This window comes from Myotis brandtii, unplaced genomic scaffold, assembly GCF_000412655.1.
Source record: "Myotis brandtii unplaced genomic scaffold, ASM41265v1 scaffold155, whole genome shotgun sequence".
NCBI lineage: Eukaryota > Metazoa > Chordata > Mammalia > Chiroptera > Vespertilionidae > Myotis > Myotis brandtii.
This window is the reverse complement of record NW_005355621.1, coordinates 1,660,110-1,676,100: the sequence shown is the minus strand read 5'-3', so window position 1 is coordinate 1,676,100 and position 15,991 is coordinate 1,660,110. Positions and strand designations below refer to the sequence as shown.

Sequence of the window (15,991 nt, the reverse complement as noted above, 5' to 3'; positions counted from 1 at the left end):
GTTTTCTCATCTGTAGAAAAGGGCACATGAGGAGCATTAAAAGAGATGATGTATGTAAAGGGTAGACACACTGCCTGCAGTTCAATAAGAACTCAGTTAAAATTAGCAATAATTATTTTTACTCGTGCTGGGACCTTCCCATGGGAAGCAGACATCCGTTGTGACAGAGACACTGTTATGTGTCCATCTGATTCTATTTTATTTTCCAATTTTTCAGTACTACAGACTTGAAGACTATCCAGGAAGTTAGCTTGGGGTCAGGTGACTGAGTTCTGGCTGATGGGCTGTGGGCCCAAATAATGTACATCACATCCAGGCCTGATTCTTAAAAGCTTTTGACTTGTGCTTTCTCCCTCCAGCTGCACAGCTGGAAATGAAGGACCCTCTAATGGCAGAACCACTGGATGGAAGAAGCTCAGATCCCCAAGTGTCTGCATGGAGACCACACGATGCAGAGAGCTGCCCAAACTGCATTGAACTCGGTGAGAGTAAGAAATAACCGTTTATCAGATCGAGTCATTTCAGGGCTTATTTGTTACTTTGGCATAACATGGTCTATCTAGACAAAGTCCCAAATGAAAACTAGCGCAGGGAGTAAGTGAGGAACCAGTGATCAAAAAACAGTGGCTATTCCCAGTCAGGTAGAAATGGGCAGTGTCAATTCTTCATCAGTAGAAAAAGATTGTCACAATTTTAAAACTTTTACATTTGATTGCTAATTTTCCACACAACTCCCTACCAGAACCCGACAGTTGTGATAGCGTGGGGCAGGTTTTATGACTTGGAAGTCTTAGTCTGAATTTTCTGATCTTTATAGAGCATCACCACTGCTCCACTTCCATGTCCCAAACTCTGCATGATTCTGTGGCTTAAAAACATCCTCGCCATAAATTTCAATAAATTGGCAGTGAATTTCGGCAGTGGAAACATATTCTCATTTAATATGCACGTCATGGCATGTCTCGTCTGGAGACCACCTGTCAAAGGAGGCAGCCATTGGTAATTAAGGGTACCCTGAGTATTAAATGATTACAGCCAGTCCACATGAGAACGCAGCCACATCTGTTTAGCAAAACAACCACACTCCCTGGACCATGGTTGTCCTATGCCAATGGACCAGAAATTAACCCTGTAAATCTCTGTTTTGAAGACCCAAGGGCCTTTGCACATACTGTTCCTGCTGCCTGAAATGCTCACTCTTCACATAGCTGGTTCTTTATCTTCAGACCTCTGCCCAGAAGTCACCTCTTCAGAGATGCCTTCCTGGAATACTCTTATCTCTGCACCCTATCCACTTCCTTCATAGCACTTATTACAATCTGTAATTTGGGGGGCAAAGGGGCTATTAACTTGTTTATTATCTGTTTCTTCCACCAGACCCAAGTGATCATGAAATCCACCCTTTCTCTAGAATTCCAAATATATGAGCTAATAAAGCCCTTATAGTGTTTAAACAAGTTTCAGCTGGGTTTTCTCATATTATAGCTGATTTTACAAATATATTTCCTCTCTATAGCATTATATTGTGTCTTCCTAATGCTAGCTGTATAAATTTAAAATCTTCTATGTGTCAGTCCCTGTATTAGGTACTTTATATTATATTTAATTTCCACAATAACTCTGAAAGTTAGGGATGATTTAATGCTATTTTGTAGATGCGGCCCAAAAGGTGTAACTTTTTTTGTTGGCTCTGCATCCCTTCTACGGAGAGAGCTGCCCTCCCCAACTGTGCAATTCTGAAGGAGCTGTCATTGAAGTATACCACAGGGGTGGGCACAGGATTCAGGCTGGCCAATCAGGGCATCTCTCCACCTGGACTCTGTGACTGGGCCAGAGGGAAACACACGATCCCAGCAAAGCCAATCACAATCTTCCCTGGCACATAAATACTGGGATATTAAGATTCTCTCTCTGACCCCAGGATCACACACTAACAGGACCTGTAACCCTGTTACTTCCAGGAGCTACCTTGCTGCCATGCAGAGAAAGCCTGCCTAAGAACAAAATCCACATTTAGTAAGAGGGAGTGAAAAAGAGGCCAATGACATCACTTGAACCCCTGGATCCAGCTGTGCCTGAGACGTAACAAAAGTAGTAAGTTTTTCTTATTACTTAACATGGTCTGAGTTGAGTTTCTGCCACATCCATTGACTAATGTGAGCGCCGGGTAGAAGCTCAATGAATATTAGTTCTCAATTTTCCCCCTAAAAGTGACCACTCCCCAGTAACCTCACCAACCTATCTGTTGACAACATGTCATCTGTGCCACTCCAGCCACCCCTATATTCCTCACTAAGTTACATTGGGTCCAGCCCCTAGGCCACGCACATGCTATTCTATCTGGCTGCAGAACTATGTCTTTCCAAAGGGACTCATTTTTAAGCAGACTTCCTCTTAGACCCTTACCCCGGAAATGACTGACAGGCCCATTTGCTAACAAGGGCAGGGACCACAACAAGAATTAAGAGCTTCCAAGCCAGGCAGATTGCCTTTAAAATGTCCAAAGTCAGTGAATAGTGCCCTGTAAAGAAAGGACTATGGTTTCCCATTCATGTTGAGTTTTACATTCAAGGAAACTTGAATGTACAGTGAAAGTTGCCATTTCTTTGGAAAGTCAGACTTTCCTTGCATGGATCCCCTAACACTGCTCTTCAGTACAGAGCATGACTCTCAAGGTTTGATTCTAGGGCAGGGCATGATGTCATTTGATATTGTGACTGGGTTCCAGGAACTCCTCAATCTCCGGCATTCTTCATCCCTCTTCCCAAGAGCTTCCTGAAGGGTCTGTGCACAGAAGGAACAATGGCACAGTGGGACTCAGGTGCCATTTTTTTACAGGCAGAGCAGTGGCCTGCACCACTGAGAAACATGGCCCACGGATCTAGACTCTGAGCAATCAGTGTAGGGATGTGTCTGCCCTTAAGAGTAGAAGGTGCCAAGGAGGGGGGCAGGCAGAGGAAGCTGAGGCTGGGCCCGGAGCGTGGCTGTTAGCCTCTGCTGCTGTCTCTAGTCCAGGTTGAAGGAATCGGGTCAGTAGTCTCCTTTGGAAACCAGAACTGAGAACATGTAAATGTGAAAGTTATCTGATAAGCTAGGATGGGCCAGAAAATCAGGGAGGGGAAAGCCAGGCTACAAAAAGGGAAGAATAAAGCTGATATGCAAAGAGGAGCAGAAAAGAGAACCTGTCCTTCTCAAAGCTCCCACGTCTCCAGTTCCTGCTCCCAGCTGCACTGCCAACTGCTCCCCGCCTTCTGAGAACTTCGAATAAATCCCCCATTTATGCTTAAGCTTGAGTGGGTTTCTGTTAGTTATACCCATTCTATCACTTAGTTAACTAAACGAAAAACAAGCAAATAAAGAAGCAAAGTCCCAGTTCAGTTCATTGCAATTTATTTAATTTAAAAATAAAAACAGAAACAAAAAAACAAAACAGAAATCAGTTTCCAACGAAAATACAAACACTTTGGGTGGTTATCCAGCTTTTTTGCTTTTTCTTTCCCCCTGTAGGCTATTCTGGGCTCAAACCAATCAAATGAGTGAAAACCAATTTTGACTGGAGCCATAAAGCATGTTGCACCAATTAAATTACACCAATATATTATTATAATACCTTTGAAATGCCTTTCAGACCAATAAATAAGAAAAGACAAATTCAAATAAAAAAGTCAACTTTTTATTACCAAAAAAAAAAAAATAGAAATTAAATAAAAGTCACAACTTGGATTTTTTTTAAAAAATGTGCAGTCAAGTTTCTCTCTCTCTCTCTTTTTTCTTCTAGGAATGATACCATGCCAGTTAATCCCTACAGAACATTTCCAGTTTGGCAATAAGCAGTCAGTCGATCATTCACATTTGTACCCAAGACAGCAGGCCTGGGCAAGCCTCGCCTGAATCCCACCCTGGAAAGTGCTCCCTGTCGTCTGAAGCAGCAGCACCTGGTAACAGGGATGGAAATTCAGTGAGTTCTTAGCCTTTTCATTTCGCCTGGGGTCTTGAAGCACTTCCTGAAAACTGATCATGCCTTTGAAATTTACCTGTAAAAAGAAGGATCATTCTATTCCTTTGGCAGATGTGTAAACGAAGACACTGAAAGGCCCAAGAGGCAAGGGAAGGACCAGGAGAGCTGACATCCAACCTCCTGCCTGGTCCACCGGGTCATAAAAGTGTCTCTCACTTGTGATTCCGTGGAAACGAATCAAGCACGACCTGCTTGGCTGGGGACTGGCAGATAGGGGTGGTAGGACTTACTCAGGAAGCAGAGAAGTGGCTTTTCTGAGCTTTATCCTCTCTTCCAGGGTTTTCCTTGAAAAGCAGAGTCAACATCACATCTAGAATCAGAGGATTTAGCAGAACTAGGCAGGTCCTGAGAGACCAGCTAACCCACCCCTCCAGCTCTCACCGAAGGGGAAACGTAGTCCCCCAAACTCTGCAGGTGCCCAAGGCCACCAGCTAGTTAGCAGCACACCAGGACTCAACCTAGAATCTCGGCCTCGGGGTGGAGGACTGTCTTTGCCACAATCCAGTCTGGGTTTACTGACAACAGAGAACATACGTGTGTGTTTCTCTTTGAAGGGCTGGGGGAGGAGAATAGTTTTTCTGAATAGTGTCGTTTTTATTTAAAGATTAGAAGGTTGGAAAATACTAAACCGAGGTAATCACTTGGCAAAAGGAAAAAAAAACACATCAACCAGTAGGTAGGTGTTATACCTAAGTCATACCGACAGCTACCCACAAGGCCAGCTGCCATGCATGGGGACCAGCAGTGTGGCAGACCAGGGAGCTCCCAAAAGGTTGTGGAAAACGAGATAAGGAGTAGGGAGCTCAGAGGCTGCCGAATGCCCTCCATGCGCCCACAGACCCTCCACACACCCGTTGCCACCTACAGGGTTTTCTTTTTCCCTTTGAACCTTTATGGGAGCTCAGGAAGGAGGTGGAATTGAATGCAAGGAAACTGAGACGCTTCCCACAATACATGACTCAGCTGGACCTGAAGGAACACACGAGACAAAACCCCAGAGCCGGTGGCAAAGGGGAGGAATGCCGCCATCTCCTTAGGGAAAGGGTGGCTTTGTTCTAGTTAAATGTTCTTCGTGCCTTACGGTGAATTCTTTCTCATCTCCCCACGAGCTATTGCTTGTGGGTTTTCCCAAAAATGCTTCCAAAAACCAGTCCTCCTTGTTTCTCTAGGTGGCTACCGAAGTCGAAGTCGGCCAACTTGAAACAAGGGTTTCCATTTCCCCAGGCGAGTAGGATCTGAAGTCATCCCAAATTCACAAATAAGACCATTCATTTCAAACCCAGTACCTGAAGATGTCCCATTGTGGGAGTGACAGTCTTGTCACCTGCAATCTGGGTGTCTTTTCAAGGTAAGAGTCCTATCACACCTCTTCTCTGCCTCCTCCAGAACCATCTGGATGGCTTCCCGGGAAATGTCTCCTCTTCCATATGCTTCCTCCCAGCCCACTCTGCTCTTTCAACACCTTATTCATGTGAATGGATGAACATTCTTTGCCCTCAAAGCCTAGGCATTCAAACCCATGACACAGATGACCTTCAATTCTGAATGATAGCTTTGCTGGATAAAGTAATCTTGGTTGAAGAAATGAATTTTTTAAAAAACACATGGTGTGTGTGTGGTGGATGGGGGGGGGGGGGGGGGGAACACCTTCTGCCTGACTTTCCTTTCCTCGTCCAAATATCCCACCTACACACTAACTCCCTACAAGCAAACTTGCCTACTTCTGAGGATTCCACACGTGGTGGATGGGGAAACTGTCTGCTATTACTAGACAGGGTCAATGGGTGAGCCAGTTACTCCCTTGGAGACTATGGACAGTATCACATCCAAGTGAGAGCATTCATGCAGATGAGAATGAACCCAAGAGGCAGCATTCCAGTTAATATTGAGATGTTAAAGAAATTGACAAGTTGCCCCCTTGTTGGTGCGGGTCAGTTTCCATTCATCTGTACAAAAAGCACAGAGGGTCCCAGGCTCTGTTATACCTCTGACACCACCATCTTTTTCCCATCCACCCTTGGGAAGTTGTGCTGAAGAGCAAGGCAGACATCAGAGAAGAAGCCAAAAAATCACCTTAGCCGAGTTCAGAGCATCCTCTCTCTGATCAAGGCCCTATCTTCCCTTCAAGATAGAGCAGCAAATGGACAAGTGCCACTCCAGTAGCATTAAGAGATAACATAGATCCCACAGGATGCCTTAACCTAATTCCCAGGGCTTAACCAGGTCAAGGATGGCAACTACATGGCATGAGTGCTACGGCCCCTCTTCCCATACCCATGGCAGCCATGACTAGTTGATCACAGCACTCCTTCCCATGTGCCTGGGCTACTCACACCAGCACAGCCAGCAGCCACTATCAATCAACCACCGATTCAAACTCAGGTTGCTGAAATCTACTTGCCAACCCCATGCAATCAGACCAGACCAAGCTTGCTAATGTGAGAGAAGGAGCAAGCTCTGAGCTCACCCAAAGCAGACGTCTCCAGTCTCTCTCATGCCTCCTCCAGAAGCACTTGGATGACTTCTAGGGAAATGCTCCCTCTTCCATAGCCTTCCTCCCACCCTCTAAGTGCTGGCCAATGCCACCTCCCCCGATAGCTGGGCCTCTAGGAGGTACCATAAAGCCAATGCCAATTAGGACCCAAATTCTGACTGGCAGCTGACAGGACTGGCAGAGAGCCCACTTCTCCCTTTTAGGTGCTGGCTCAAGGTTTCCACCTTGGCCAAGTGAGATGGCACCAATCCTTTTTCAGTCTATCATCGTGGCCAGCAAAGAGGTAACCAGCTCGTTAGCACAAGTCATTGCTTCCCTTCCTCCCTCGTACCCACCCCCAACCCACCCCTGCACCCCGGGGGAGCTAGTTGAGTTTGTTGCAGATCTCCAGCGCTTTCTTGTAGACCTGAGTCACGTCATCCATGTCCGTGAGGAGGGAGAAGCTGCTGTCTCCCAGCCGGTTCCGGTACCGCTTCGGGTACTGAGGCCGGGGCCGGTTCTGGAGCCCCTCAAAGTCCTGGATCTGGAGGAAGTTTTCCGCCGAGACACAGCTGCGGATGCGCTGGCGGGCGGGGCGATTCTCCTGCAAATCCAGCAAGTCAAAGGAGTCGCTGGACAGGACGCTGTCATCGCTGATGATGCTGGAAGGCCGGCTGTAGCTCCGGGAGAGGCCCTCGGAGGAGACGCTGGGCTCCAGCAAGGATTCCAGTGTGGGCATTTCGGGGCTGGCGAGGGCCGGGTCCATGGTGCCTGCGGAGTACTTGCTGCTGTGTTTCAAGATGCCCTTCCTGCGGCAGGACAGGCTGTGGACAGTCACCCTGGCTGTGTCTGGGGGGCTGGGGGATGGGATGCTGCTGCCCATCCCATCGTTGCTGTCCAACAGCTCCGAGGACTCGCTGCGCTCCGGGGAGGAGTAGTAACCCGATTCCCTCTGCTGCGTCTTTTTCAAGATGCCTTTCTTGGGCATGGTGGCCGCCTGCTTGGGGCTGAGTTTACCTGGCACCTCTGCCTCGGGGGAGCTCGGGAGGGGCACGCCAGTCCGGCACAGGTCCTGCTCCATCTTGAAAGCAGGGGGTAAGGCAGGACTGACGACGCCTTCGATGAAGCCGGTGCTGTGAGAGCGATGCTCGCTGTTGCTTCGCTTCTTCAGGATCCCTTTGGGTCTCTTGGAGCTCAGTTTGGATGGACTCTCGGGCACCGAGTCCTGGCCGGACTGGGCAAAGTCGTTCTCTTTCTTGGACTTCTTCAGCGACCGCTGCCGCTCCAGCATGACCTCCGAGGCCCCCGGCTTCGTCAGGTTCTTCATTTTGGCTTCCGCCTCGGCCTGCAGCCCCGTGGACCGGTGGTGCCAGTCGATAATCCGGGCCAGGAGCGGCGACTCGGAGTTGGGGAGGGCATCACAGTCACAGACGCTGCTCTTGTAGCCCCAGTTCACCCACCAGTGGTTGGCGATGTCCTCGATGGTGGCCCGGCGATCGGGGTTCACCATCAGCATCCACCGGATGAGTCCTCGAGCATCTACGGGGCAAGAAGGAAGAGGCCTTAATGGGAGCCCCCAGCTTTGTGACAGGGACGACACTCCAGGAATGGCTAAGGAGACACGCTCTCTTTCCAAAAACTCCAGTCGGAGCCCCGGGCTAGCCAAAGTCTTCCAGACTGTACCTCAAAAGCCTCATCAAAACTTAGAACCACAGACCAGTTCGCCATCACAGCCTGGCACGTGTTTGCACGTGAGTGAAGGGATGTCATGGACTACTGGGCTTCCTATCAACTCCAATCTTTATAAAATGGGCAAGGCCGGGTACCCCGGAAAGAATCCAGACCCGACCCCTGCAGGGCCCCACTACTCCTCCGGTAAATGTCATTTCACCGAAAGGGAACACAGCTGTAGATTACTATGGCTCTCTTTAGTCCTCCGGACGTAGGCTTGCATAAGCACGCAGTGCTCAGGGTCATCAGGAAAGTGTGTAGCGATGACAAGGAAATTGGGGCCGAGATGGTGAGAAAAAGGCTCCTCATCAGAGAGGGAAAGACGGAGAAGGATGGAGAGGAGCTCAGACCTGGCACACCCGGGCAGTGAAGGGGCCAAGTGCAGGGGCCATGCCCACGGCTGTCCTTGGCCAAGTTCTGAGGCCCACACCCCATGAGCTCAGCTCCTTTCCCTCTCTGACATAAGCCATAGCGTGCTGAGCTGTCAGATCAGAGAGCTGATCTGTCTGCTGTCAGCTCACTGCCTGTCTGACAAATTCCATTTGCAAATTTCTGCTGCCAGAGAGGTAAGGGGAAGCCCCAAAGGGATGTCGAGGAGGCACAGGAACCAGCTGCCTCTCACAGCTTTCACACTGACTTCAAAGATCAACTGTGCTTCCCGATGGGGGCTGAATTACGTCCTGGGAGGCGCCACCTCCCCCAGTCACTTATGTGGGCTAATGAGTAGCTGGCAAGGGCCTGGCAAGGGGGTCAGGGGTGAGCCCCACCCCTGAAAAGTGACAGGACGATGTTCATTCTGTCATTCCACAAATATTTCCTGAACTCCTGTAATGTGCCAGGAACCCGTTAGCTGGTGAGGCAAGTAAAACCGCCATAGAGATCACCCTGAAATTTCTCCAAAAAAAAAAATTTCTCAACCAGGTTGGCTTATTGACAAAAAATAGAGATATGACTTTATCTATCTACACATGTGCAGTAGTCAATACTCATTATTCACAAATTCTGTACTTGTACATTCACCTACTCACTAAAATGTATGTGTGACCTGAACATCAGCGCTCAGGGTGCTTTCCTGGCCACTTGAGTACAGTAGAGAGAGGCAACACCCCGAGCTGCCCAACACCCATGTGTGTTCCCAGCTGAGGTCCGACAAGGGGACGGCACTCTGCTTGTTGTGTCTGCGCTCATGACTCACCCAGTGTCCTTTTCAGCCTATTTAGTCCACGTTTTTCACATTTTTTGCACCTTCTGTGGATTTGGCTGTTTTTGAGTACAGTAGAGAGAGGCAACACCCCGAGCTGCCCGACACCCATGTGTGTTCCCAGCTGAGGTCTGACAAGGGGCAGCACTCTGCTTGTTGTGTCTGTGCTCATGACTCACCCAGTGTCCTTTTCAGTCTATTTAGTCCACGTTTTTCACATTTTTGCACCTTCTGTGGATTCGGCTGTTTAAAACTGCCCCAGGTGTAGTGCTATCTAGTGATCCTAAGGGCAAGAAGGCTGTGATGTGTGTCAGGTAAGCTTGTTCAGGCATGAATCACAGGGCTGTTGGCCATGACTTTGATGATAAGGAATCAACAGTATATTTTAAGCGAGGTATCTTTAAACAGAAACATACAAGGTTTGTTGAAAACAAGGTTACCTACTGTTCAGTGACAAAAGCACGGGGACTTCAGAGGCTCACAGGAATCGAGCCCTGTGTCTCGCTGAGGAGCAACGCTCCAGGACTCACTAACCAGTGCTCACAGCAACGTTACAGAACGCCACTACCTGAATAATGAGAATCGCCTATGGGTGCATCGAGCCCTGTGTCTCGCTGAGGAGCAACGCTCCAGGCCTCACTAACCAGTGCTCACAGCAACGTTACAGAACGTCACTACCTGAATGAGAATTGCCTATGGGTGTAGGCCGGGTACCCCGGAAAGAATCCAGACCCGACCCCTGCAGGGCCCCACTACTCCTCCGGTAAATGTCATTTCACCGAAAGGGAACACAGCTGTAGATTACTATGGCTCTCTTTAGTCCTCCGGACGTAGGCTTGCATAAGCACGCAGTGCTCAGGGTCATCAGGAAAGTGTGTAGCGATGACAAGGAAATTGGGGCCGAGATGGTGAGAAAAAGGCTCCTCATCAGAGAGGGAAAGACGGAGAAGGATGGAGAGGAGCTCAGACCTGGCACACCTGGGCAGTGCAGGGGCCAAGTGCAGGGGCCATGCCCACGAATGTCCTTGGCCAGGTTCTGAGGCCCACACCCCATGAGCTCAGCTCCTTTCCCTCTCTGACATAAGCCATAGCGTGCTGAGCTGTCAGATCAGAGAGCTGATCTGTCTGCTGTCAGCTCACTGCCTGTCTGACAAATTCCATTTGCAAATTTCTGCTGCCAGAGAGGTAAGGGGAAGCCCCAAAGGGATGTCGAGGAGGCACAGGAACCAGCTGCCTCTCACAGCTTTCACACTGACTTCAAAGATCAACTGTGCTTCCCCGATGGGGGCTGAATTACGTCCTGGGAGGCGCCACCTCCCCCAGTCACTTATGTGGGCTAATGAGTAGCTGGCAAGGGCCTGGCAAGGGGGTCAGGGGTGAGCCCCACCCCTGAAAAGTGACAGGACGATGTTCATTCTGTCATTCCACAAATATTTCCTGAACTCCTGTAATGTGCCAGGAACCCGTTAGCTGGTGAGGCAAGTAAAACCGCCATAGAGATCACCCTGAAATTTCTCCAAAAAAAAAAATTTCTCAACCAGGTTGGCTTATTGACAAAAAATAGAGATATGACTTTATCTATCTACACATGTGCAGTAGTCAATACTCATTATTCACAAATTCTGTACTTGTACATTCACCTACTCACTAAAATGTATGTGTGACCTGAACATCAGCGCTCAGGGTGCTTTCCTGGCCACTTGAGTACAGTAGAGAGAGGCAACACCCCGAGCTGCCCAACACCCATGTGTGTTCCCAGCTGAGGTCCGACAAGGGGACGGCACTCTGCTTGTTGTGTCTGCGCTCATGACTCACCCAGTGTCCTTTTCAGCCTATTTAGTCCACGTTTTTCACATTTTTTGCACCTTCTGTGGATTTGGCTGTTTAAACTGCCCCAGGTGTAGTGCTATCTAGTGATCCTAAGGGCAAGAAGGCTGTGATGTGTGTCAGGTAAGCTTGTTCAGGCATGAATCACAGGGCTGTTGGCCATGACTTTGATGATAAGGAATCAACAGTATATTTTAAGCGAGGTATCTTTAAACAGAAACATACAAGGTTTGTTGAAAACAAGGTTACCTACTGTTCAGTGACAAAAGCACGGGGACTTCAGAGGCTCACAGGAATCGAGCCCTGTGTCTCGCTGAGGAGCAACGCTCCAGGACTCACTAACCAGTGCTCACAGCAACGTTACAGAACGCCACTACCTGAATAATGAGAATCGCCTATGGGTGCCCGTGTGTGAACATATATGTATATACATGAAGTGCCTGTGTTAACTGTATAAAAATGGCCCCCTGGGCACACCCTTTCCCCACACGCAGGGCACTCTCCCATCAAGAGGCAGAGCCTGTGGCCTCGGTGGCTTTGACCAATGGGAGACGGCAGAAGGGACTTTATCTGGCTTCCAACACAGACATTAAGAAAGCCTGGCAGCTTCTTCTTCCTCCCTCTTAGAGCCCAGAGCTGCCACGTAAGAAGTGCAGGCTCCCTCCCAGACTGAGAGGCCTGGGGAGGCAACTCATGGACAGAGAGTCCACAAGGAGTGTCCCCAAGTAAGCCCCGGCTGCCATCGGTTACAGCTGCAGGAGAAACCCCTTCCGGCAAGGCCAGCAGAGCTCTAGCCAACCCAGGTGATCGATATGGTGACATGGTTGTCTGGGGAATGGGACAGAGCCCTGATGCAGCCACAGATAATGAAACAGTGTCCCTGAGGGCACAGAGGTGAAAAGGGGCCATTGCCACGCTCATGACAGTCTCGTCAGGGTGGTCTGTATGTCTACCTGGACCAGAAGACACCAAAAATACCTCTTCCAAATTTTTAATTTTTAGTGGAGAAACTGAATCCAAACAGGGTCAGGGTTTTGCCCAAGTTCACACAGCAAGTGAACAGGACTCCTCCTAGCCTTCCAGCTCTGCCAGAAAGCAAAGAGCTGGAGGGAATCAAGAGGAAAAGCAGGAGACTCCTTCCAGACGCTAAAACAGAAGCAGAAAGCGTGAGCTCAGGCAGCTCCCACTCCACCTCTGACCCTCCCGAGCACGCACCTGAGGGCTGCGTGGGCTCCCGGTACTCTCCGCTGCTGATCTGCCGAATGAGGTTTTTGTGATCGAAACCATCGAAGGGCATTGTTCCATAAACCAGGGTGTAAAGCAACACGCCCAGGGCCCAGCTGTCCACCTGGAGCAGAGAGACAGGACATATAGGAGCTGGGAAGCCGATTCCGGATGCCTTCCAGACCATTAGCATCACAGCATGGGAGCAGCCACCCCCAGCGACCCCAGAGCTGAGTTTAGCACCTGGCAGACAGGTTCCCATGGCAGCCTGACAACTGATACGCAGTGCAGCTGGGCATTTCCACTTCAAACCAAGCCCCCGCAGTCCCAGCCCACATAAGAACTTTCTCAAACAGACTGTCTGCTTTGATCCTCACTCTAACTTTGTGAAATAGGTAGGGTCTGGATGACTTTCACCCACCCCCCACTTGACAGATGAGAATACTGAGGCACAAAAGACCTCCATGGTTTCTCGAGAGGCCTCGCCCCAGTGACGGAGGTTAAGCCTGGGACACAGAACTCTTGGCTTCTCACCCAGGAATCCATTCCTTCCTGTACCTTCTTCAAATGGATCGGGGGGCAAACCCAAATGCGTACAGGAGCCAGGCAGACAACAAACATGAACGGAGCAAGAGAGAATTGGGGGACCAACGTGGAGTGTTGGGGACAGAGACAAACCGTGCAGTCCATTCACCCATCTCAAGCAGGCAGCCCCCGCCTGGCTAATTGCGGCCTCAAAGCGACACACAGACCCCGCACGGCTCGATCCTTTGGTTTTTTTCCAAGAGAAGTCAGAAACCAGACTTATATGTGAACTCTCCCAGTTATTAAATGTGTGTTCAATATTTTTTTTTCTTTTTTAGAAAAACAAATGTGGCCAAATAAAGCACGCTTGCTGGCCGGTTCACAGGCTGCCAGCTTGTAACCTCGGAAAGAGATCCTCCAAGATCAAAGGGGCGTTCATTGTCTATGATAAATTTACAGTGTCGAGTTTCTGCAGTTTCATAAATGGAATCCTGTGCTCCTCCCTTACATTCTTACTTCAGAAAGACTTTCCCTGCACTGTCGTTGGCAGAGGCTGCTGGCATCCTTCTCTTCCGCCTCCAGCCCTGCCCCAAACACTCTCAAACAGATAAATATTTGGAAGGAAACATTTCAACCCAGCGAACAGCTGCTATTTAAAGAATACTGAGTGGATGAAATCTCTCTGTAAAGAGAACCATCTTTTTTTTTTAAGAAAATAGCCACTCACAAAAAATAGCCACCCGCTTTTAAAATAACATTTCCACCTAACACATGGCCCCCAAAAAGCCTTAGGCATGTAGAGCCGTGCATTGCTCATGAGTTCAAAGATACAATTAAAATGTATTTCCTTAATCAAAAAATACAGGCTGTCAAAATTATTTGCGAAAAGGTAGTCATTCCCAGAGCTAAGGGGTTTTCGGTTTGATGTTTGTTTTCTTGTTTCGTTATAATGAGGAAAAACTGAAAGTAATCTGACTGTCTAAATCTTGGGGAGTGTTTAAATTACAGTATGTTTATTCCTACAATAAAACTTTGTGTTGTCATTAAAAACTATGTTTTTAATAACAAATTCAGAAAATGTCATAATATAAAGTTAATAAAATACACACACACACACACACACATACATATATACATATACAAGGACCTCAATTATTTTTTAAGATTTTTTTATTGACTTTTAGAGAGGGAAGAGAGAGTGAGACAGAGAGAAATATGTGTATGAGAGTGGAGCATCGATCAGTTCCCTCCTGCATGCTCCCTACCAGGGATTGAACCGGAAACCCGGGCACATGCCCTGACTGAAAACTTTTAGGTGCTCAGGACGATGGCCAACCAACTGAGCCACACAAGCCACGACTCAATTTTTGAAATGCAGAGATTTACACTGGAAAAGGGTCTTTTAAAAAGCCACAAAAATACTAACTGGTTATCTTTTACGGGTAGATTGCAGGTAACTTTATTTTCTCTTTTAGGTTTTTCTGGATTTTTCTATTTTTCTCCCAGGTGTGTGTGTTATGGCTTTTATAATCATATAAGGAAAAGTTTGCTTTGCTTATTTTGCTGGGGTATTTTTTAAAGTATTTTCTGGATTAAGCTCTTTGCCCTCTGGCCTTTTCTCCCCCCAACCCACCCCCACTCGCCCCGCCATACACAACAGGCAGCCTGCTCACCTCTGGCCCTCGGTAAGGCCTCCCATTGACAATCTCAGGAGACGCATAGAGTGGGCTCCCACAAAACGTTTGCAAGAACTTGTCCTTCTGGTACAGGTTGGAAAGCCCAAAGTCAGCAATCTACAAAGAAAGCAAGATCCAAGAGGCTTGTTAGCATCACAGTCAGTGTCTGCATTGGATCAACTCGCACCACCCAGCACTAGAGCAGCTGAGGGCACCTGGGGGGTCTGCCGGCTGAGTCACCCTTTTCTCTGTAGCCCTGGGTCTTCATAAAAGGACCAGTCAACACGACTGGGCCCGTGACTCCCAGCGGCGGTCCTTGGCATCCAGCAGACATTCTGCCGCACTGCACACTACCTGCTCTGTTACTTAAAATTACTCCTTACATGGACGCTCTATCTTTTTTAAAAATATATTTTTTTATTGATTTCAGAGAGGAAGGAAGGGGGAGCGAGAGATAGAAATATCAATGATGAGAGAGAATCATTGATTGGCTGCCTCCTGCACGCCCCCTACTGGGGATCGAACCCGCAACCCAGGCATGTGTCCTTGACCGGAATCGAACCCGGGACTTTTCAGTCCACAGGCCAACGCTCTATCCACTCTATCTTCACTTCCATTTAGATTTGCCTGAGAAATCCACAAAATCACAGGCTTGATGTTTCTGATGAACACTGAAGTGCATAACCACCTGGTATTAGTTTGAAAAGTGTTCATCTGTGGCCTACCTAATCACACTGCACCACGGTGGTGTGCACATCACACTTTGGAAAACCCTTACCTGTGCATCTGACACCTCCACCTCTTTATCTGCCCACACGCTGATCAGAACTGCAGTTTGCCTACCTGGTGACCCTAGAGGAAATGGACTCAGGGCACTGGATTTTGTCAAATGAGTTTTTAATCATATTTCAGCCATCTGTGTGACATGGAGCAGGTCCATTAGCTACTCTAAGCCTCAGTTTGCTCACCAGAAAATGGGAATCCATGATCCCTATCCTGTTCCAGCTCACACGATTATTGTGAGAATGAAAAAAAATCATCCAGATGAGACCATGACTGCAAAAGTGCTTTACAGTCCTAAGCAAATGTTTTACCTAACCTTGCTGCTCTTTAACTGCACAGACCTTGAAGCCATTCTCTGTTCCTTGAGTTTCTTTAAGTGTTTTATTTATTGTTTTTTATGGCAGCACTCTTCCATATATATATTTTCCACATATGTATCACAAATATACATATAATGTACATATATACGTATGTGCATATATATGTGTGTGTGTATGTATATGTATGTGTGTGTGTATATATATATATATACA

General features: G+C 48.1%; 1 protein-coding gene across 1 annotated transcript in view; it reads right to left on the bottom strand.

Moving 5' to 3' along the window:
- Positions 1–5,651: 5,651 nt before the first annotated feature.
- NUAK1 (NUAK family, SNF1-like kinase, 1) overlaps positions 5,652–15,991 on the bottom strand; it is a 72,251-nt gene continuing 61,911 nt past the window's right edge. The window contains exons 6-8 of the mRNA XM_005861689.2: positions 14,673–14,792; positions 12,466–12,598; positions 5,652–8,030 (exon numbers count right to left, since the gene is read on the bottom strand). Of these exons, the coding sequence (XP_005861751.1) occupies positions 6,877–8,030; positions 12,466–12,598; positions 14,673–14,792 (1,407 nt within the window). The 3' untranslated portion in view covers positions 5,652–6,876. The remainder of the gene's footprint in view (positions 8,031–12,465; positions 12,599–14,672; positions 14,793–15,991) is intronic.